Below are 23892 nucleotides of genomic sequence, written 5' to 3' on the forward strand. Positions count from 1 at the left end.
GGGTATCTGTCTGCCCCTTGGACTTGGAAAAAGCAACTATGTATGGAATCAGTTACTTGGAATTGTATTTTCTCCTTTGTTAGCAGCAGTAGTATTCATTTTCAGATCTGAGATGTAAGGCATTTCACAAAATAAGCATTCACAAACTTGATGGACTTGCATCTCTCTTTAAAGATGACATTGAACTGCCCTAAGCAATATTTTAAAATATTACATAAATACTCTGTCTATAGAATACATCAGACATGTTGAGTTATATCAGAATTAAATCCAAATTTAAGTAAGTGCCTAGCATTATCATTATTCATATTTGTGTAGTGAATTTCTAAGCTTTAAATACCAAGTGATATGAGAGGGTGAAAACAAGGTGATGGGCTTATCCAGGGGCAGCTCTGGAGAAGATATTCCAGAATGGGTAACACAGATGGTACGCGCTGATTTCACTTTTAAATTCTGGAGTCAAATGTTGGGATGCGTGTCATTAGAAGATGTTTTTAGGGAGACAGAGATTGAGAATATAGAAACAGACACCTTCTCTTTCCTACTCGCACTCTTTCCCACTTCAGAAAGAAAACCTGGAATGCTCTTCTGTGCTACTATTGTATGTATGTTCTGAAGAAGTCACACAAAAGGCTGTGTTTGCTGCTGCTTCACCATGAGCTCCATGCGCTATGCGCCAGGGACCCCCAGGATATGTCGCTCCAGGATGGGCCGGTTCCAGTTTCAGCGGGAGTCCCTCCTGAGAGCAGAAGCTCTGTAACACCAGCATTCATCAAACCACCTCACTATGACTCTGCTCACCAGAGCTAACTGGTTCAGTCTGCAAGCACGAGCTTCTCGTGTGCGTTGTCATTTGATGCAGTGTTATTACTATTACCACTCTTGTGTTTTGAAATGACTGGTTCAGCATGGTATACTGACTGCTAAAATGATCTCTACCAAAATTTCATGTTAATCTGAGTATATCAGTTTCTCTGTTCCATGTTTTAGTCACTTTATTTCAAAGTGAAAATGCACTTAGTCCAACACTGGATTGAAAAGATGAACTTTGAAAATAGCAAGCTTGAATGCCATGTGGTTAACTTTTTCTTCCTGCTGTTTTTGCTACCTATTTGTATTAAAGCTCAATTCCAAAACATGGTCTTCTCTATGTTGTAATTTGCACATTACGATTATGATGGACTTAGACAATTCTATCATAACATAAGAGAAATCTATTTTGCATGTGCAGGGTGAAACTGCCCTGTCTCTGGCTAAAGAGTAATTGGAGTAGGTCTTTCTCTGAATCTTTCCTGTTGGAGTGGATTCGCCTGGGGGCCAGCGGGAGACAGGTTAATTCTGTACCCTGTAATTAAAGTGTGCGCCTGGGATACAGTAGACAAAATGCCATTTGAGCTGAGAAGACCAGATAGTTGAGTGCTTGCATTATTTCAGGTAATGTAGTGCCTCCGTTATCTTGTACTGCTGGGAGAGAAATTATTCATAGGTGTGCATTTGTGGCTCTTATTTCATCAAAGTATTGAAAAATATTTTGCTGATTAGAATCTGTATGTTTCAAGAAAAGGTGGTTATTCTGTTTTTACTTTCTTATTAAAACTGATTTTCAGTGAAAGTTCTTAACTAGCTCCAGCTGATGCTTTGGTGTGTTGTGTTCACCTCCCCCCCCCACCTCCCCCCCGCCCCCCCCCCCCCAAAAAAAAGGCAAAATCATCCTTGTCCCAGGAATGCTAACAGTCAGGATAGTACAGGAAACAGTATGTAAACTCCACTGAAATCCATTGTATTCTACTGGTTATTTATGATAGTATCTGTATTAATTTATTTTGAAGAACAATGTTTCCTAGATATTTATTCTTAAAAGATAACCCTGGAACTCCCAGGAGGATATTGAAGAATATATCGCCATTGTTCCTGTGTTATTTGAACTGAAGTGAGAGAATGGATGAAATGTGACCAAGCACTATGATTTTAAGTTCAGGAGTGTCGTGGTTTCCATGGAAACAACTAGCTCCGTCATAGCTACCGAGTTAAATGCTTATAGGATTTTGCTGTTTCTTCCTCTAAATAAAATTTGATTATGCTTCATTTGGGTTTTCTTTCCCTTCACTTCAAACTTCTCTGAAATTTGCTAACTTAGTTTTTATCAGTGCAAAGTTGCCTTAGCCATTCCTTGTTTGAGAAAGTAGTTGCACTTAAAAATATGTTTCTCTTTGTAGTAATCTAAAGATGAGCATGTCATTGGAGCTGGTTATGAAGTTCACCTTAGTCTTGAATAGAGTGATGTGGAGTGCCGTCACACTTTCATGGTGTCATGTTTGGATCGCTCCACTTCCACAAGTGGTGTGGCTTTGAACGAGTGACGCAGGTCTGTCAGCCGGCTGGCAGTGAAACTTCAGAGCTTTGTTCAGTCACATTGACAATTTGTGACTTCTCATGTTCCATGTCCTTATTTTTTCCTGATATGAAGTAAATTTATTACAGGTGCAAGGTATTGTAAGGGTAGAGCAAAGCCCCGTTGTGCATCTAAAGCTAAATGCAGGGGTTGTGAGTGTTGGCAAATGTAAATTTTAGGTGTTCAGTTAAGGAAGTGCAGTTAAGTTACCTGTATTCCCTACAAAGTATCTGGTGAAAATAGGTGTCTCCAGGTGTGATTCATAAGAACGATAGTTTTATTTATTTTACCAAGTGACTCTTGAACAAGAGTCCAGAATCAAGGATCTCTTATCTCTCGTGAGAATGCTTGCATCATTGGGCTACAAGTTCATACTTCTTGCTCACTTTCTTACCTTATGCACCTGCATCTCAGTCCCCTTACCAGCCAGTTTCTTGGCCAAGAAGGAGCTAATATTATTATTCTAAATGTGTCTCTTAAATTCCCAGAAAGCTCTGGAAATCTTCAGAAGGCTGCTTGGGAAAATGACATTGGATCCAGTGATCACAAGCTGATACAGTTAAAATCAAATGGAAGAATAAACAAAGGAGGAGTGTATGTAAAGGCTTTGGATTTCAAGGGGGCAGATGCTGATTAAACCAAGTGTACTGGGTTAGTATAAGGAACATATGTGAAGAATTTGCATGCTTGGTGTTTCTTCCGGTCGAAGACATTAAAGGTATAAATATCTGCATGCTAGATGAGCGAAAGGATGTAGAGACAGACTGAATTTGACAGATGAGTAACCACCTCAAGAAGGATATTGAGAAGGAGCAGAGAAGAAATAATGGAATAAAATTCACAATATATATATTTACCCAAGTTAGATTATGATGGATTCATTAGCCAATTTTCTTCAGAAGGAGAGTGTTTTTCACATGAGGGAAATGCAGAAGCAGCGTAATCTGTCTGGACTTCAGTGAGTAGTTGATGTTGCATAGGACAGGATTGGTTTGGGAAGGCAAGGTTTGATAGAGTGTGTGAGTTGGGTGGAGAAGGTGGTAAGATGTGGAAGTGTCAGGCTGGCAGTTATGCTTAGTAGAGTTCTTTAAAGATTAATTTTGGGACCAGCTATCTTTCTGATGTTTTCCTTTATGCCACTGACACAAGGAAAATCAGTACGCTGATGTAATTTGTCGATGACGAAAATTTGGAGGCACTGATAGTACAGAAGATGATCATGGTGTTGTATGGAAAAGACTGGATTATCTCAAAGGCTGAATTAATAGGAACAGAATTAATTGCATTAATATAAAAATATTCTGTACATCATGGGTGGCTAAAAGCAATATTTCATAATGCAAGCTTGAAGGCTTATGTCGTGGAAATGACTGGACTTTGCATTGCATTGCAAATGCAGTGCATTGCAGAGCATTGCAAGGTTACTGCATTGCAAATGTGAGACAGTTGTGATCTTCGTATGGAAATGGAGAGGCATTTGCAGTCGATTTAAGGAGGTTCTAGTATCATTTTATAAATTTCTGAAATATTATGTATAATTCTAATCATGCATACTTAAGAAAAATGAACCAAAAGTAACACAGATGGAGATTAAAGTGAACTGTAGAATTATTCACTCTGGAAGGGACCTTGAGAAATTTTCTAGCCCAACCTCCTGCTGGAAGCAGGGTCACCACTGAATTCAAACTGGGTTGCTCGGGGCTTTGTCAGTTGGGTCTTGAAAACCCCCAAGGACAGAGCTTCCAAAGCATCTCCGGGTGACCTCTTCCACTGCTTTGATGTCCTCAGGGTGAAAACCTTTTTCCCTATCACAGTTCAAAGCTTCTTTTTTTCCATTTATGACTATTGTCTCTTGTTCTTCTGTCTTGGACTTCAGTGAAGAGGTCGTCTTGGTAATTTAGGCATAGGAGGGTTGCTAATAGGTACTCACCAGGCCTCTAGGCTAACCAAGCCCAGTTTCCTTAACCTCTGTTGATGTGCTTCAGAGCTTTGAAGACAGTGATCACAGCAAGGGCCAGCCTATTAATGAGGAAAACCTTTGCTTGTTTATTTTAGCAAAGTATGTCCTTTTCTGCAGATGTAGAAGAAAGCCATCAAAACCCCAAGGGGGGGGAGGGAAGCCTATTATAACTAAAGCACAAAGTAGGTCTGGCATCAGTGAATGTAAGAATAAACTTTGGCTGGGAATTAGAGGAAAGCTCCACTCAATGGGGCAGTCAGGATCTAGAGCAGCCTTCCAGGGAGTGTAAAAACTGAAGTTCTTCATTATATTGAGGTGGACACATTTCCAGAAGGAACTACATGAGACGATATAACTGCCTTAGGAGTGAACTGGAGCCTAGAACCTGCAGGTCCCTGCTGACTTGGCCTACGTAATGCTGGTGTTTCACTTAGACTGTTATTCAGGCTTGGTTCAACCTCTTAGGTGAATCTGGTGGAATTCAGTCAGTAAAGTGTACTGCATGGTGCTGTGAGGTTTCTCTTTGGCCTAGAGTCATTAGGAAACTTGGATGTGTCTTTGGAGAGCGAACTTATTTCTTACAGTTACGAACTTGAACTGGGAAGTAAATGTATTGGATTTTGAGAAGTGAAACTTCAGTCTGTATTTCTGAATGCTCTTATCGCTTTCCCTTCTGGTCTGTTGTTTTTAATTCAGTTTCACATCTATTAAGAAAAGGAAAGAAACCTAGTCTTGTGTATGTATTTTAATCTTAAACAGCTGAAGAAAAGCAGTTAGTTTAAACTTGGGGTTGTATAGCATTTTGCGATATGACACTTCTCCTCCTCTGCATTTTAATTGTAAGATGGGAGGAATCTTAAGCTGCTACTGGAGCATAAAATTGGTAACAAAGTAACTCGTGTAACTGAAAAGATAGGAAGTCACTTAAACATCAAGAAATGAGAAACTGATAATCTACACTATGTTTCTTGATGTTTAAGTGACTTCCCATTTATTTAACTTTAGCTGTGAAATTAGAAGCACTGTAGCACTAAGACATTTTGTAGTTACGCCTTAAAGAATGAACAAACTCTGTTGCAGATGCCTATAACAAACAAAACACAACTTATTCTATATCTGCATATACACGACCCAAATTTCTGTCCCAAAAGTTGTGGTCACAGTTGTTACTCCAATCTTTGCATGTATATATAAATATATATATATATATATACACACACACACATATAGATAAATATATGTTTTGAATTTACGGGGTTTTTTTGGGTTACAGTATATAACCTACACTGAAATTCTGTGTTGTGTATGCGATGCGACTGATGGGGTAGTTACCGGAGCTGTAATTACGCGGCTGGTGTTGGGGGAGCGAGGGGGAGGGCTGCATGCTTGAGAGCACAAACAGAATGCGCGGTTACGTAACGGCGCAGAGGGGATGGAGTCCACAGATTGTGTTTAAGCCTGCTTCTGATACTGTGGCTCTTCTGAACTGCTTTCATAAGTAACGTTGCAGCTGGTGCTATAATGCAGAAGTGTGAGGATATGATCCCTATTAGTTTGCTGTAGCAAAAGGCTGGAATTCCCTTTGGTAAAAGAAAAAAAAAATATCAGGACGGTTGTTATGTCCCCTATGGAAGAGCAAACGTGTCAGGGCCACGAGAATCGCAAAAGTGTCTCGGCACCAAGACTCTCTTGCCAAGAATAGGTGGAGGGGCTTTAAGCATACAAGGGATACAGATACAACTTCCTTGCTAGCTTTTAACATAGGAAATAGGATACAGGGTAGCTAAGACCACTAAGAAGCCTTTCATAACTGGAAAAAATAAAATTTACTGCTTTTGTGGCAAAAAATTCTCTACCTAACCAAATTTTTTTTTGAGTAAATGTGTATACACATACGCCTTTTTTTTTTTTCTTCCCCCTCCTCCTTTTAGATATGGACTTCCATTAGGGGCATTTTGCCAGAATGGTTTGTTTCAGATCCCCTATAGTTTGTTTGAAGTGGGGTTCTCAGGCTTGCAGGATTAGTAGCACAGCAGTTGCAAGCCATTAAATTTCCCAATGCTCTTGAGGGGAATGAGATTTGACTCTAAATTTAAAGGCAAGTTTGGGGATTCTTTGCTTCAAACCCTTTGAGGTAGTGTGATGTGCAACTCAAGACTAAGATTCCTTCAAGCCAAGATTAAGAAATAGAAATATAAAGATATATATATATCTTCTATATATATGTGCATATACAGAGAGAGACAAACATGCAAACTAAATGTGTCAGTGGCATGCTGTACTATAAATAAGAAAATACTTTAACCTTTCATTAGAGCAGCTGTTTCCTTGCACTTGATGCAACATCTGCTTGACTGATTTAAGGATTTATTTTGGGCTTCTGCTGATATTTGGTGATATTTTTTTTTTTTGTTAATGAAAATATTCCTCCTGCATTTTATACATACTTTATATTATATCCTGTAAAATTATTAGTTTATCTTGATGTGCCTTTTATGTTTCATAGTAAGACTATAAGAAACGTTCTTCAGCAACAAAAAACTTCAGCACTATTAAGTTATCCATCTTGGGGGGGCGGGGGGGGAGAAGGAACTAACATTTTTTCACTTTTTTTTTTTCCTGTTGCTTATATAGATTTTACATTGTATATTAACTGCAGAAGTAGGACTTAATCAAATTTTCCAGGAAGCCAAGTTAGTTTTGGTTATTTCTCTGTGATACTCTTCTCCTTTCTGTATTACCTTTAGTGTGCCTGGGTAATCTCAAAACTCAGTAGCGAGAATAAAAAGAAATGTGTCTCCTTAATGTTATGCTAGCTGAAGAATAACTTTAGTTCTACATTAATGCTGTGCCCTAATCATATTTTAAGTCCCAAGCAGGACTAATCTTCTGGATTTTTTAAAATAGTCTTCTTGTAGGTTCCAAATCAGACAGTTCTAGGGAGCTGATGGTTTGGTGTTACATCTGCTGCCTAGGAAAGTGTTATGATCTTCAAAACAGGTAATCTTCACCACAGATAAACTACACAGATGAAGGGAAAGAAATCCTTAGATAACCTGCATAAAAACAGAGCTGGAGCCAGTTAGGGTAGAGCAAATGGATGCAGGGGGATGCGAGTGAGAGGCAGGAGGGCTGCTGGCGAAGCAGCAGACACTGCTGCCGAATATTTGGGGTTGGTTGGTTTGTTTGTTTTTTAAACAGGCAGCCCATTCCCAAGTACAATAACAGTTTGTGACGCAGTCTAAACCTCCTAAATTTTTGGCAGTATGTTGGTGTTGTAATGAGATGCATTAATGCTTAAAGGATAATTAAAGATAATGAGGTATAGAGAAAGTGGAATGGAGCGCAGTTCACCATGCCTTTGAAAGCTGGAGCGTGGCAAGCTGACTTTTGATGAAAAGAACTTATTTTCTACCTAGACATTTTTATAGTTTCATCTGAATACGTATATAGTTACTGATGTGGTTCTGTATTGCAAACTGTTGGTGAAATAGGAGAAATTGGGATTCAATAGAGGACTTGTGAGTGTGTGTAAGGGCCTAACATAAAGGACCTAGCTGAGAGGAGGGGGAAACCAGCTCAGAGAGAGCTCGTTACTGGAATTGTTATGGATCAATTGTCAGATAGGTCTTATGTTTCCTGATTCATTTAATGACAAAGGTACGTGTAAAAGGATCATGCTGCTAGAATTTGTTGATGACACGAGGTTTGAAAAATGCTCTTAATGTAGAGAGAAAGAAGTGTTACACAGAAATTTTGGGGGGATTTCATAGGCCGTGGGCCAAGACATGGGGGAGATCTGAAACATCTTTGTGGTGCAGAATACTTCTTTCCACCTAGCCTCCTTTCCCTGGGAGGGATGGAGTAATATGAGTGGGATGAAATTTGGAGCATTGTGCTTTAGGGCACTACAGCCAACGTGTCAGTTATAGGCGTGGAGGCTGAATAACTGAAAGGATCAAAGTAGAGAGGGGTACAAAGTAACTGAGCAAACGGCATGGTGCAGTTATGAAGAAGGCGTATGTGATCTTGGGACACAGTCACAGAAGATGTTTCCAGTAGACAGAGGAAATTACTGGTGTTATACAAGCATCTGGTGAGACATCATTTAGTATGCTTCAGAAATAATCATCGGTTTTGAGGAGAAAAGAGAAGAAATTGCAATGTGCAGAGACAGGCTCCTAAGATGAATGGGGAAATGGGTATTTCACTACAGAAAGTTTGAAGAGCTTGTCTTGGGTAGTCCCGCTAAAGAAACCATATATGTAAGTGTTGGCTATACATACACAGGTGGAGACGGCTAAGAGGGGGAAACTAATTAAACTGAAAGACAACATAAGCAAAACAACAAGTGGACATAGTCTGGCCATTGCTAAATTTAGGCATAACATTTTGAAGCTGTAATTCATTACAGTAGTCAGGTTTTTGGATTAAAGAGGAATAGTGGAACTTGGTCTGCTTTTTCTGCTAAATCTTGGTGAGTTTTGAAAATAATTCCTTAATCGTTCTGGAAATATCAAAGAAAATGGAACTTTAATGTTTATAGCCAGATGTGTTCTGAATTTTATGAATAATTGTCTTTAAACAGCATTCCTGCAGCTTCTCTCCTTTACGTTTTTTCGCAGTTTCCTGGTATGCAGCGATACCCTTACAGTGGCTGTGGTGCTTTCTCAGAGACAGCTACCACTTGGCTTCTTTCCTGGGCTAATGGCAGAACTCGTATTTTCTGAAGGGCGTTAGCAGGGGGACAGGGAGGGGAACTTAGCCCTTTTATGCTAACTCTTTTTAGCCTTGCTACACTTTGAAATAGAGACTGAATTGCTTTTTGGAGGGGTCATTTTCTTCATTGACCTTGAAGTGTGCAGGGTGATAGAGATTGTAATTTGGATACCTCCATTAGGTGCTTAAAGACAGGTGGGATGGATCCAACCCAAAGCATTCAAGAGAGAACAGACAATCTGTCTGGAGAGCTTCTGAAATAAGTGGTGAGTAGGTAACTGAGGCAGGGCTGTCATATTCAGTAGATGTGATGTGCTGAGACTTTTGACCCTGAAGAAGTCTTGAAAACTTGAGCATCGCTGTAAATGTTTCCTTCAGTATTTGATCTAGAAAAGAGTTTACTGAATTCCAACAAGGAAAGCTTTGTTACAACTTAACTTAACATGAGAGCCACAGTTTGAGCGTGTGATTTGGAAAAAAGTATCCAAGCAGTTAGTATGCTAAAGTCTTGCTAAAAGTGGATGCAATTTAGGCTTGTAGGCCAAAACAGAAAAGCAGCTAGACGCCTACTTGCCACGGGCATTGGTAAGTGTTAGCTACCCAAACGCATTTTGTGACCTTGCTAGCAGTTGCTTGAGGAACCAAAATTTAATCTCTTTTGCGTTGTAAGTAATGTCATAGCGAGCTCTTTGTAGGGGTTATTTTAGTGCTATATGGAAAAGGAATTCTATTCAATAACTTGCAAATAGAAGAGGGGAAAATCATAGCTGAAGATGCTGATGTTATATAAAGGAAATTGATGCTAGAAAAACTGTGATGTGGTGTTATTACTGTATTGCATGTGGATCTCAACCACTTTGCTTGTAGTGGAAGACAATGGTGGGACAAAGTTTAGGGTTCAGAAGACTGGCAGAGGGATTCAAGTTCTGTGGCAGCCGGGACCGAGGAAGGATGCTTTCTGACTCCCTGGTGTTTCGTAGGAGGTGCAGTGGGCGAGATCAGGGCTGACAAATATCGTACTGCAGGGAGTGTGCTACGGCTTTTACTGAGGCTCACAGCCTATTCAGTGCAGATTTTGATATTTTTAGTGCTCTTTCTTTGGGTTAATTTTTCAGGTTTATATTTTTTCCTCTTCATTCAAGTAGATACGTTGCCAGTGTGTCTTGGCTGGAACTTTTTTATACTCTGCTGAAAGCTTTTTTTAATGGCACAGTTGATTCAGTCACTACCTATCAGAATCTTCTGGTGTTTATCGTCAAAAATACAAGCTGTTAGAATTTAATCTTGCTAGATTATGTGTAAACAAACAGAATTTTATTGACCTCTTTGGCCCTATTTTTAACACCATCTTAAACTATTTTTTCAAATCAGTTTGGATCAATCTTCTAAAACCAATGGCAACTTTTTAGTAACTTTTAAAAAAAATAATGTAAGTCTTTTCTGGATGCTTTCCTAATACTGCATTTTTTTTACAGATAAATTTGCGCCTCATCTTGGTAAGTGGCAAAACGAAAGAATTCCTGTTTTCACCAAATGACTCTGCTGCAGATATCGCAAAACATGTGTATGACAACTGGCCGATGGGTGAGTAGCTGTGTGGCTTTGACTTTTTAACTGGCGAGCTAGAAGTTTCCCTGTATATTCAGACTAAAGTGTCAATAAACTGATGGCTGTCATCAATGTTCAAATTAAGTATGTTTTTTGTGTCTCTGGGTGTAGATTTATGTAGAAATACAATTGTCTTCTTGCCTTCTTTTTCTCTGTTTCTTCAGTTGGGCAGATTTGTAGATCTCTGGACTATTTCCCACTTTATTTCTAAAATTTACTTCCCCAAACTGAAGTACTTCTTTCCCCCTATCTTTAGATGCTTTCTTGATCAATCTTGTTAGAGAATCTAGTAAGTGTGAGGAAACGTTGGAGATATAAAACCTCTTCTGTCAGGACAGCTAATGTAAAACATAGCACGTCATAGGAACACATTAGTGAAATTAAGTCTGAAGTACTTCTTCCTTACTGCCTTATCTTGGAAAGGATCTGTAATAATGATATTTTTCTAGGAAAAAATAAAATACAAAAGAACATTTTAAGGACATTAAAAGACCGAGGGGAAACTGAGGTTACTTGTATGAATATATTTGGTATTACACAGGAATACTAGCTTTGAAAAATGGAATTGAAAACTTAAGATGTGTATTCACATATGTGAATAGTTCCACAAAAACAAAGTGCTTCTGTTCTCCCTGACTATGATTTCATGGGAAAATAGCCAAAACACAGACATAGCATTACATATGATGAAAGAAAATGCTTCTTTTGGTACAGGACTTCATTTGGGTTACTGTTTTGATGTTAAAAAAGCCTACTATTTCCACAAACTAAAACTTTGCAGTATCTGTTTTTGTGGTGCCTTTGTCAAAGAGTTATGGCGGATGATAATTCATGCCAAGAACTGTTGATAATCCATATTTTAGGCCTTAAACTGGTCAGGAACACCAAACACTTGTTTGGTGTTTGTTTTGCTGGGAGGCAGCATTATGTATTTAGTAAAATATGTAATGAAGGAGGAGGTCTTTAGTCCTCTGAAATATTAGATGTAGATGTAAAATATTTTTACCCTAAGAAATCTGGTTGATACAGCATCTGTGTAGCTGCTGTACATATTTTAATGTGTGCCTACGACATAGTTGTCATGACCAAGTGGTTTTTGTGTACTTTTATCTGAATTAGTAAAGGCAGAACTGTTTTTTTTCTTACTTAAGTTTATTCTTGAACATGTGGCCTCGTGTTCCCAGTCTTGTGAAGAGCTTGAAGGTTGCAGGTTCTGAGTTTAGAGTTGGGAAGAAACCCAGATTTTAAAGTCTCTTTTTTAAAGAAAAAGTAGAACTGGACATGGAAGCCTCAGTTCAAATACCTGCTGTCCTGAGGGAGTGCTCTAAATCTTGATGAATATTTAATTGCCTGTGCAAAGAAGAATAGTGTCAATTTAAAAGACTGAGGAAAAATCTACTTCAGAATAGTGAATAGGTTTTCGTAAACATTAGCCCGCTAGCTGTTTTCAGACTGAGAGTGCCCTTTGCCACGGGACCGAGAAATCTTGATGAGGACTAAATTTTACTTGAAATACAGATGATATGAAATGATTAGCTTTACTACCATTTTGACTTGTCATGATCTTGTGGGGAAAAAAATTCATGAAATATCCTTCGTCACATGCTGGCAGGATTAAGGCAAACCTCTCCTCCCCTCTTTGTTGTTAATTAAGGATCTCTTGCCTTGTAGTGGAAAATGCCAAATTTATATTAATGTATCATCTAGGTAGGTTACCTGTTCTCTTCCACCCTCCTGCCTTTTTCTTCTGAATAGTATTAACTTTTTTCTTGTACAGCAATTATCTGCTGAACCTAAAAAAACAGTCATAGGTAAATGTTATCTTCTTGGCTCATTTAGTCATCAGTGGAAATTAAAATTTCAAATCATGTCAGAAAGAACTGTTTCAGACTGCCAGCCAAGAAGCAAAAATTAAAAGGATGGCTGAATTGGCAGCTTAACAATGGGCAAATACCTGTGCCAAAATATAGTCTGTCGTCTTCTGGTTGCTGTTTTGCATCATTATGGCAGTGTAAACTGGCTGAACTTCTCTTTACAGCCATAGTATAGTGGAGTTCAGACTGTATGGAGTACAAGGTATCTTCCAAAAAATCATTTACCCGAGCAGTGTGATTATTCAGATCCTTAATGTAGCCCACTTCACAGCACAGCAAAAAGGGCATGTGCTTGAATTGCAAGACAATTGAATCAGACCCTGAGTGGAAATACTTGCAATTCAAATAGCTTTGGTTGCCTAATTTGATCTAATCTTATAAACCAGGCACATGGCAGCACCTGGGGATATTGCAGCCTCCGCTGTTGATACCAGCCCTGCCTCCGCCGTGTTCTGCGCAGCGCTGGGGCTGCGATGGCTCCTGCTGCCCGTGTCTCTGCCTGCTTGCTTTTTCGCACCAGATGCCTCTCCATCCACTCTCTGCAGCCGTGGCTTTTGTTTTAAATGCTTCCCCTTCTCCGCTTTTCAGTTCTTCTCCTTTTGTGGTGCCAGTTGCCACTGCCTGTATGTTAATTGTATGTTCCCAGTGAACAGGTTGGTTCCTGTTGCCTGTTGTGATCCCTTGCTGAATATTCATTTTGGTGTATAAACATTACAAAAGCAGAAAGAGAGAACATTTGTGAGCAGCTGTTGCCAAATATCTGGTCAGCTAAGAAACTGAAGACACTGTATTCCCAGAGAGCCCATTTAATTCAACATTTCAAGGTTTTATGATATTTGTTCTGAAAGCAAAGTGCAGATGTATTTGTTGTTCACATTGTGACAGGGAACAGTAAAAGAGCAAGAAAAGATCATTTAAGCTTATAAATGATTTATGATGGCTTAAGCATTATAGGAAAATGCATGCTCGCTTTTCCTGAATCACTGTTGGCCACATAAAAACATCCAGGGATTGTCCTTTGAGAAGTTCCTTAAAATGTGTCAGTCAGCGTCTGCTCTGAGAGAGCCCTCTGTTCAGGCTCTCCGCGGTGGCCGTCCGGGGCTGCCCAGGTCACTGCCCCCCCGGACACGTAACTGCTTGGGTCTGGCCATCATCCAACGCCGCTGCGCAGCCTGCAGAGCTCCCATTGCTGGAGAAGGGCCCCAGTTAGACAGTTAGCTGGTGAGGAGGAGTGTGGCTTGAGAATCTTCTGCATGGGAAGAAACGAAGGCAATTTTAGCCAAGTGGATATTAAACCTCAGGAAGCAACTTGCATTTATGAAATATTTTGTGTAGGACTTGTGTATGTCCTAAATATCTCTTGCAATCTATGAAGTAAGTAATATTTACACTTGCAGGCATAAAATTATGTGCTTCAATATCCAGTGTCAAATAATAAATTGAAGAATAGATTTCAGGAGTGCTAGCCTTGATTTCTCTATCTTCAGCCTGTGCTCTCTGCAGTGTTTCATGCAACAGAGCCTGTTCTTGGTTTTCTTCCTGGGTAAAGGCGAGAGAAATAACAAAAGATGTTTTTATTACAGTGTAACTGTGAAAATTCTCTCGCTTCTTTTCAGATTGGGAAGAAGAACAAGTCAGCAGTCCAAATATCTTGCGGCTTATTTATCAAGGGAGGTTTCTTCATGGCAATGTGACATTAGGAGGTATGAAAATAATTTTCATTATGCATGTTACAGCCAGGCAAAGGGGATATTTATTTGTAGTGCAGTAAATACTACTTTACTGTTCAAGATCGCAGTATGGCTTGCTATGTACTATTTTTCCTCTGCATAGAGTGACATTGTATCTTATTGTGTATTTTTCCATCTTGTTACCACTAGTTGTTAAACTTTGGGAAATACCACCTGCTAAGTCAAGTCTCCTCTTGCATAAAGAAACAGTAATGCCGCTTTTATTTGTTGTCTTTATAAATGGAATATTTTGTTCCACCTCTCTTACACTGCGCTTGCAGGGTAAGCTAGTTCATAAATGTCTGAAGTATTTTAAATTGTTTGATAAACTTTATGATAATTGGTTAAACAATACTTTAAATCTAAGTGCAATGAAGGAAGACACCCTATGAATGAGAATGAGGGGAAGCATTCTTGCTGTCCAGTGCTCTCCCAGGGATACAATTGCATAGTTATGCGAAAACAAAAGTAAATGGCTTCACGTCATATGCTAAGGAAATGCAATTCAACTGTGCCCCCTTGTGGCAAGTTTTTTCCCACAATTACATATTTTGATGGGTGTCTTTGATAGAGCTATGACACGAATTTGTAACAATAAACTTTCCTTTTGTAGATAAAAGTTGCCGCTGTGAATATCAACTGTATCAATGACTAAACAAAATGAGACTCTCTGCCAGTTTAAAAATAAATTAATACTTCTGCTTTCTCTGTATGTTCAGGTTCATGCATTTGGTACTTGAGTGCAACACGGAGAGGAGAATATAATACAAAATCACTAATGAAATGTTTTTGAAGTTAAGATGAACCTGCAAAGAGTATTTCTGGACTGCTTATGGTGATCTTTCCATGAAGAAGTAACTGGGATGATATAGCCATTGATTGGCTTTCTACCATTACCGATGTTGGCTAGTGATGTACTTTTAGAATAGATTTACTCTCCATATAAATAATTTTTTTAATGCTGCTATATATACAAACAAGATCATTGTCAATTCAGCTGGGAGAACTCTGAAATTTGTATTCACTCTTTTAATTTGTATGTTTACTAGGTACTAATGAGTGCAGCTAGCAGCGGTTGGAGTAGGGTTGAAAGACAAATTTGATCATCTCTGTAATTAGAGATGCTAGTCTTACCCTACATTTTCCAGGCAAGGATAGCTAAATGGGATTTTCTTTGCCATTCATCTCTAGGTGTTGCTCTTAATCACCAGTGCTTGTTCCCTTTAGTGACATTTGTCTAAATACAAAACAACTTTGAATATTTGTTTAATATATTTAATGTATTGTTTAACGAGTTAAGCTGAAAAATAATAGCTGCATGCTGTTGACTCTTGCATTAACTCAGGTCTATGGATTTTGAACACTTACTTGGGTTCAGGACATTTTAGTTCATTCTTAATCATTCATGCGTTGCAATTTAACCGTCATGATTTTACCCTAAGGATCTTAGATGTATGTTAGTGTTTTTCAAAGATTTTTTTGTTGCTGTATTGTTTTAAGAAAAAGAATCCCTAAAACATGGGCTTACTTCAGTACTAATGGAGTTATCTGGAGTAAGATTATACGGCAGAAAGGGGAACAGCAATTCATGAAGCAGCCTGGAAAGACTGTTACTTCAGTTTGTGGTGTTCATTAGATGTAACCCGAAGTGAACTGGTTATCTTCAAAAGGGGGAGGGGCGAGGAAGGGAATTTCTTGCTAAATACAGTATTTAGTTTCTTATGCTGTTATGATATAGTTCCATTAAGCTTTTCTATCTGCAGCTCTCTATAACGGAGTTATAGCACTTAGTGTTTTATTTGCTTTAGGTGATCAGGAAATATTGACTGGAATTGGGACCTACTGTGTACTGAAAGTCACTTTATCAACTAATGAAACAAAAGTTTCCAAGGAAACAGTTTGGTGGTTTCTTTTTTAACAGGAGCCCATTTTTGTTCACGTTTAAAAATGACTTCGTAACGTTCTAGTTGTAACCTCACATGTCTACGTAGTGTCCTATGAATTTGAGTCCTTTAAACTAAGCAGCATCAAAAAAGTGACAAATTGATAGGAAAAACTGGCTTTTAAGTGGAAAATTTTATTTAAAAAAAAAAAAATCTCTTTTGCCAGCTTCTCTGAATGGACTGTCACTACAAGAACAGTAGAGCTAATGGCCTTGGAAGTGGTAAAGAAAAACAGACCCCTCTGTAAAGCCTGCTGTGCCACTCTTGCCTGCGGTGCTCAAGCCCCACTGTTTTGTTGTGCTCTGCCTGTGTGAAGGGTTGGGGAGTTAGCTAGCAAGGCAGAGTCTGTTGTTCGGCTTCCAACAGGAAATTTCATCCTTTAGCTAAATATCTGGTTTGCAGTTTGCATTTGAAATAATATTAATTAGGGAGGTAATACATAATTGACAGTTCTCTGTTTCTTGTTAGAGAATGGTAATCAGCAATGTTTTACTTCCTTATTTACTGGGGAGAGGGGAAGGAAAGCCAACCCACCCTTTGCCACACACATACCAAAAAAGGAGGTGAAAAGTAAATTCTGACAATAGAAAATCCGGAATAAAAGTGGAATTAAACACATGGGAAAGGAATTAAATAAAAGTTCAGTTTAAGTGAGAGAAAGGGGTGAGAGAACGAAGACAAGAGCAAGAAAGGATTATTGAGCATAGGTTAGGGTGCTCAGATTCTGTCATGGTGCTCCAAGCAAGAAGCTGGAAATTGCTCATAAGAACTTGTGTGAACTATGCAAACTACTAGCTGAAATTAGTTAATTGAAATATTAGCATACTGTTACTTGATTACTGTAAATAACTAATCTCCACAGCTCACTAATCAAGTCTCCTCAAGTGTCTCGATATTATGAAAGATGTCCCTAATGTGATTAGTTTGTAATATTTTGCTCTTTCTGTAATGGCTTCTTAAGAGTTTGTGTCATGAAGACAGTCCTTTTCCATTGAGCTTAACAGACTGTTAATATGCTCTTTGTGGAGTTCTCAGTTGTATCACAGAATCAAGTACCCAAAATACTTCATCCTTGTCAGACTTCAAGCTATCAATAGCTTCTAGATGCAGGCACAGGCAGTGCTTCAAGTAAACTAAGCAACTTTCAGATCTGACTTTCTATAGAGGTGGCTCTCCCAAAATACAGCTACTTCAAAGCAGCTAGTGGAGCTGTGTATCCTTCCGTATGCTTACTCCTGCGTTTTAACTGCATTTTTTCAAACAAATACATAGGCAATGAGCATGATTTAATAGCAGTGTTGTGGCTAGGCTTGTATTGAATACATGTAGTAACCAAACACTAGGTTTATTTATTTATTTATTTATTTTATTACTGAATTTTGAATCTATGCCGTAGTGATTAAAATAGAGAGGCATTTTTCTCTTCATTTACCTTCAGGCTTATTGGACATTCATTATTCATTTATTCACTTAAAATGCCTTGGTGCAATGTATGTGAAAATAGAAGATGTAAATGGAATTTGAGAGGACAAATTCTACTCAAGTCAGAATGATTTGTGTATTTAGGGTTAAATTCTTGTTACATTTATCACTAACGTTTTTTCTTCGAGGGTGGGGATGGGAGGACAAAACTTAGAGCATCTTTACCTTACATTTCTCAGAAAAATAATCAAGAAAGATGCTTAATGTTAGGAGTTGGAGACAGGGAACAGAACTAAAGTTATGTAAAGAACTTGTGAAAATAATTTTCCCTGTCCCCCCGGCCCCCCAAATAATTGGAAGAAGTCAAAGTTCAGAATACTGAATCTGGCAATGAGAATCTGCTAAATATTCCGAGCAACAGAGAATCCTTTCATTTCAAGCAGACTAGAAGTTTTGATGAATATTATACTACAGTACTAAAACCATAAATACAGCACTGTGTTGGTATACTTAAATCAGAATGTGAAAATTGTCGTTTTAGTTTCAGAAACAAGCAGAATGAATTGTGGAAAGCTCCAATTTTTTAATTTTGTGTTACTAAAGCTCACAAAGGCAGCATTGTGAGAACTACCTTATCTGATTCAAAATGTTTTACATTTGATATTTTTCACATGCAGCTGATGTTACAGATGGGTATTAAAAGGCAAGATGCAGACATCTTGTATTTCGGGAAATTTGTGTCATGGATCAAAGTGTATTTTAGGAAAATCTGTTTTGCAGCAGTGGCTCAGTCTTTTGGTGTCTCAGGAATAACAATTTAATGGCTGAATTAGCCACTTTTTTGCATCCTTATCAATAAAGAGTGCTTAGCACTTGAGTCTTGGCATGAATGCCCACTTCTACGTTTACTCAAAAGAGGAAGGCTAAGTTTCCTAACAGGAATATCATGTCTCTAAGAACACAATGTTTTAAGTGATTATTATCAGGTCCTAAGGCCCTGATGTACAAAACTTTAGCCAGAAATGCCTTTATAAATCTATTTAGTAAGCAGTTCAAACCTAACATTATGAACTTTTGAAGAGATGCTGATCCAATTATAGTTAGTCTCAGTTGGGTGTTTTGAAGAAAGAAGATGATTGCTCTAATGTATTAATAAATCGCCCTTTCTCCTTTTGCAGCATTAAAACTTCCTTTTGGCAAAACAACAGTGATGCATTTGGTGGCTAGAGAGACATTGCCAGAGCCAAACTCTCAAGGTACGCTGTGCACTAGAGGTATTTCTTACTCAAGTACGTGGCAAAGCGCTTGGATCTCTTAGAGGCTTTTTGAGTATTTCATAGTAGAGAAAAGTCAAGTCCTTGTGGTCTTTTGTGAAACAAGTAACGGAATGCTTTCGTACATGTTGTTTATAGAAAACTAAGAAATTAACTGTCTGGTTTAGCATTTTTGTAGAATGCAGAAATTTTACTCCAAACCTTAAAAGCTTTCATTTTCATTGTTAAAAACGACTACTGATTTATTTTTCAGTTATGTATGCATGTGTATAATAATAAATAATTTTGTCCTAAAAATAATAAAAACCAGACTTGTATCAAGTATACTGACACACAAACAACCTGATTGCTTTAGAAATGTCAGTAAGCAAAACTTCTTCTTGCTCCACAGGTCAAAGGAACCGTGAAAAAACTGGAGAAAGCAATTGCTGTGTAATCCTGTAAACCCTGTTAGCTTTACCTGCTAAGTGTGATGTAATATAGTCTTTGTCTTTCATGCTGCTGGAATAGAAGAGGCCCTACCTTGCTTCAAACACCTGTAGGAAGAGCCTGTCTGTAAATCCATGGAACTGAAATATTACATGAACACTGTCTCGTTAGTCTTTTTTTTTTTTTTTTTTAAAAACGAGAAAGATCTATGAACACTTTCATTGTTGGGGTTTTTTTTCCTAATTCCTGCTTTTTGTTTGTTGAATAATCTTACAGTACATCAGTTCTTGAAAGAATTCAATCTCCAGAGAAGTTAATGTGTTCTTTTTCATAGCAGGAATCATTTTGCTACCACAAAAACCTCCATTAACCGGATCTAACCAGTCAAGCTTTCTAGATGCAATTTGCACTAAATATGGTTGACAGTATATTTCTCATCAACACTCTCTAACAATATTTGAGACACCTAGTAATAACCTACAATGTATAATGCAACACTGGAAAATAGTATATCTATAATTAAAACAAATCTCACTTATGGCCAAATCAAAGGAAAAACTGTTAAGTCAATTCTACCTAAGTCAACCTTGGTGGCCGAACTGGCACAGAATACTAACTAAACCAAGTCTAACTATATATATTTTCATTGCAACAAACAAAAAAAACTATGTGCCTGTAATTTAAAAGCACTCTGTAGAGGGCTGATGAAACTGATTTTTTCATTACTGCGTGCACTCTGATCTCATATGTTAGTTGAGTGCTTATTCAGACAGCACAAACAAGTGCAGAGAGTGCATTTCCTAGCCTTAATATGGGAGGGGTAATTTCCTGTAGTTCATAGGCTTTATTATTGTGCATAAATGTTAGAAAACATCATTTACTAATCAATTTTATGTATTTGAATATTGGCAATTGGTGTTTTTCAGTCATTTTCTCATGTGTAACTTAGTGTCCAGTGTCATGCTTACTCATTAGAGACTTCAAGAATTATTAAAGTTTAAAAAGCAAAAAGAAAAACCTCTGCCATAGTACTAGTTTTGTTTCTTTACGTAATCTGCATTTGGTATTAGTGCTTGCAATTGTATTAAAATCAGACGCTGATTTTTGAAGGCATACATAATTAAAAAGGATGCCATTCTTTTATTTCATATCAATAATTTAAACGTTGATATGCTAAAGAAATTTGCACAGCACTAAAGCATGAGCTAGTTTCATCTAAACCTGTAAAAAATAAAAATAAATAAAAATTAAAAAAATATAAAAGATTTTATATTTTTTCACTGGGGAGGAATTCTTCCTGGGTGAAATTACAAATATGTGTAGAATATATTTAATAAAAATCTTATAAAATACATAACTATAGAAGTTAAATAGAGATTGGCGTGTAGTATAATAGAACAATATTCCATATAAATAGCTTTAGCCTTTAAAAAAAATGAGTCACAGGTTGACATTGTGTTCTGTACTTAAGTGTCCACAACTCTTACAGATGTTCTGTGTAATCGTTTTTTCGAATGATTGGCATCATTCAAATGTAATCAGGTTATTTTATTCATTGTTACTGCTTTGATGAAATGCTTTATATGCAGTAGATTTACAAAAATATTGTTCATACTGATCAGAATTAAATTTGTATAGAGCAGAGTTTTAAAACAAATTGTAAATAGCACTAAACATTTTCTTTCTGCAACCTGTACTGATAGACTCTTCTGTAAACTAAATAAAAGAATATTGTAGTGCATTTTGGTGGTGTTTTAAGGGTTGTAATTGGGTCTGTAACTACTTTTAATAATACTTCTTCATCTGGAAACTAAGGACGGACTCCATTTTATTTATTAAAAAAAAAAGGGAGGGGTCAAAACCTGCTGAAAACTGCTAATGGGATTTATCACTTCAGTTTTGTTTCCCTTTCATGTCAAAAGAAGTGGCCTAGAGGGTTGGGGTTTTTTTTCTGTCGGAGAAGAATGTGAGCATGGACAGTTGCAGTTGCAAATGTACAGCCGTGTCACACCCTCGTGCACCTCACGAGTTATGTGCTCATGCTGTAAGCTTTTGCAGTCTTCACTTCCAGCGAAGAGCACGCACATAGCGCTTAGGGTGCTGGGAACTCTGACAGCATTATCATGGGCTCGTTGCCTAAATGAATCTCGGTGGGGGAGATTTCCTTGTACTCTACAGTGTAATTCCTAACTAAGTAACTACAGGGATACAAACCTTATTTAAAAAAAAAAAAAAAAAAAAAAACCAAACCAAAACGGTTTGCTAAACATCACCTTGAGAAAGCTACTAGGAGCATGTTATCTTTAACTATGAAATGAAACTTGCCTCTTCCAAAATGCTGACCGCCTAAGGAACACAGGCTCAGCTGGGAAGTGGCTATGACAATACAGGAAAAAAACAGGCTGAGGTAGGACATGTTTTGTTAGTTAAACAAGTCTTTGAGATACATTGATTTTGAAAAATGAATGTTTGAAATGTAATCTTGGTTTGAAAAGGTAGCTAGGTACTTAATACGGTAGAAGTACATGAAAATCCAGTAGCTTCCAGTTAAAATATTTGGCAAGCCTGAATAGCAAAGTATGTGGAGTTCCCTTTTGTTGAGATGAATAAGATGTGTACATGCACATGTCCAAGCAAATCCTTAAATGCTGCCTGGCATTTAAAGCGTGAGCTTGCCAAAATAACTCCTGCAGAAAGCAGGTAGAACCGTTGCCTTAATTTTCCTGCAAATTGCCAGAGTTCTGCCCACTGCAGAGCGTTTCTGTGGTGCGAGGCTGGTGGAAAACTGGGGGGGAGAATTGCTAAAAGATTTGTGCTTTTTTTCCTTGGATTCTTTGTGTTGTGGATTGTATATTTGCCAAAACAAAAGCGGTAGCTCTTAATCCCAGATTCCTCAGCCTTGCTGAAGTTCATGCGTATGTTTCTCTTCTGTGTTGCTTGGAGCCAAGAGGATGCTTGCAGCCTACAAAGATTAAAGCTAGGTCTTTGCAGGGTCAGGCTGTTGGACAGTCTGGTAATATGTCGAAGAGTTTGACGTTTGATTTTCACTGTTAGGTAGAAATGATATTTTCCCTGTGGATGAGTTAATAGATGTCATGCAGGAAGGGAGGAGAGGATGAATTGGAGCCCTTCGTATTCTGAAATACCATGAAGGGACCGCATCTGTCTCCCATTCCATTGTGTGTGTTATCAATCATAAATTAATATTCACACATGTGAGGAATAATATCTGGTAGCAAAGAAAGTACTCTGTAACTTCTGTTTTCTTAAGTGATAGCAAAAATATGACTGTTGACACAGTCTTAGGGATTAGCTCAGCTGCTGGAGGAATAAAATATGGCCACTGTCTTGTTAAAGGCTGTGCTAAGGTGCTGCATCGATATTAATGCAGCGGTGATCTCTGCAGTCTGCGTTCCTTAGTACACTGCATTTACCGCAGGAGGAACAGTGATTTAATTTCGAAGAGAAGTACAGGGTGCTCTGATAAAGCTTCCTTCCTCTCTCACAGGTGAGCAGGAAGGCGGCAGCCGTTTCTGGGCTGGCCAAAAGTCGGGATTTTCTGCTGCTGCTCTTTGGGGAAGTAAAGCTTGTGTATTTTGTGGTTCTGTGCGTGCTCCGATAAGATTCGTTATACAAATCGTACTTCAAGAAGCAAATAGGAAGATGGATATACTTCTCCATCTAAAACTCTCTCACTGACTTTATGCTAATTAAATGGGTAAGCTTAAGCAGATTTTGGGTTATATGTGCTGTCTGAATTGACCATTAACAGCAGTTGCAACATTGAAACCGATGGGACTTCGGTGCTTCGGTCGGAGGAAATGTCAAGGTCTGTTAAGATTCTTAAAGGAGAGTTCCTACCCTCTTTATTTCTTCTGAAGTACTTACATGCTTCCCAGATACTCTATCTTGGCCACAACTTGTCAGTATCGAGCTCATTTTCAGAGCACAGTAAAAGGCCTTTGTTGTTATTCAAGAGGCTGACAGCAATATATCGTTCATGGTAAGAAGTTGTTAAAAATCCTCATAAGGTAGTAGCATACTTTTCCTTCTGTGCCACGTGTACATACCTGTGAAGGGGTGTACAATGTAATAGCTAATTTGCTTACCAATTTATTATACTAGACTGTGAAAGTACAAAGACCTCTTTATGCTCTGTGTTTTTCCAGTAGTTATGATTGACTTCTGCTTTTTTTTTAAATTGATAAGGTTTTGGGTTTTTTTCTTTTTAATTAATCTGGAAAAGGAATGACCAGTGAAATAGAAAATGGTGAAGGTTATTGAAGTCAAGCTCACAACAATAAGGAGAATTTAATGGTACCTTATCAAGCTCATGGAATGGATCACAGTGAGAGATGAAGATAAATTTTGACTGTAAAGGACAGCATAGTTAGAGAAAGCAAAGTACTCGCACAGCTCTGAGTTTTAAAATTACCTGGATCAGTCCAGGACTGAGTTCTGGGCATCGTGGGCAAACACTTTGTATTGCAAGTTCCTTAGGGTTTGGAAAATGGTAACAAAAATAATGAGACAGCAGAAAT

General features: G+C 38.1%; 1 protein-coding gene across 1 annotated transcript in view; it reads left to right on the forward strand.

Moving 5' to 3' along the window:
- The window catches only part of UBL3 (ubiquitin like 3), a 58331-nt gene extending 37239 nt beyond the window's left edge, over positions 1-21092 (forward strand). Inside the window, exons 2-5 of the mRNA XM_087758197.1 lie at positions 10547-10655; positions 14170-14256; positions 18827-18904; positions 19314-21092. Of these exons, the coding sequence (XP_087614323.1) occupies positions 10547-10655; positions 14170-14256; positions 18827-18904; positions 19314-19366 (327 nt within the window). The 3' untranslated portion in view covers positions 19367-21092. The remainder of the gene's footprint in view (positions 1-10546; positions 10656-14169; positions 14257-18826; positions 18905-19313) is intronic.
- Positions 21093-23892: the final 2800 nt, after the last annotated feature.

The sequence above is a fragment of the Nipponia nippon genome, unplaced genomic scaffold (genome assembly GCF_047370975.1).
Source record: "Nipponia nippon isolate SJK-2023a ecotype South Korea unplaced genomic scaffold, ASM4737097v1 scaffold_2, whole genome shotgun sequence".
In the NCBI taxonomy this organism is placed as follows: domain Eukaryota; kingdom Metazoa; phylum Chordata; class Aves; order Pelecaniformes; family Threskiornithidae; genus Nipponia; species Nipponia nippon.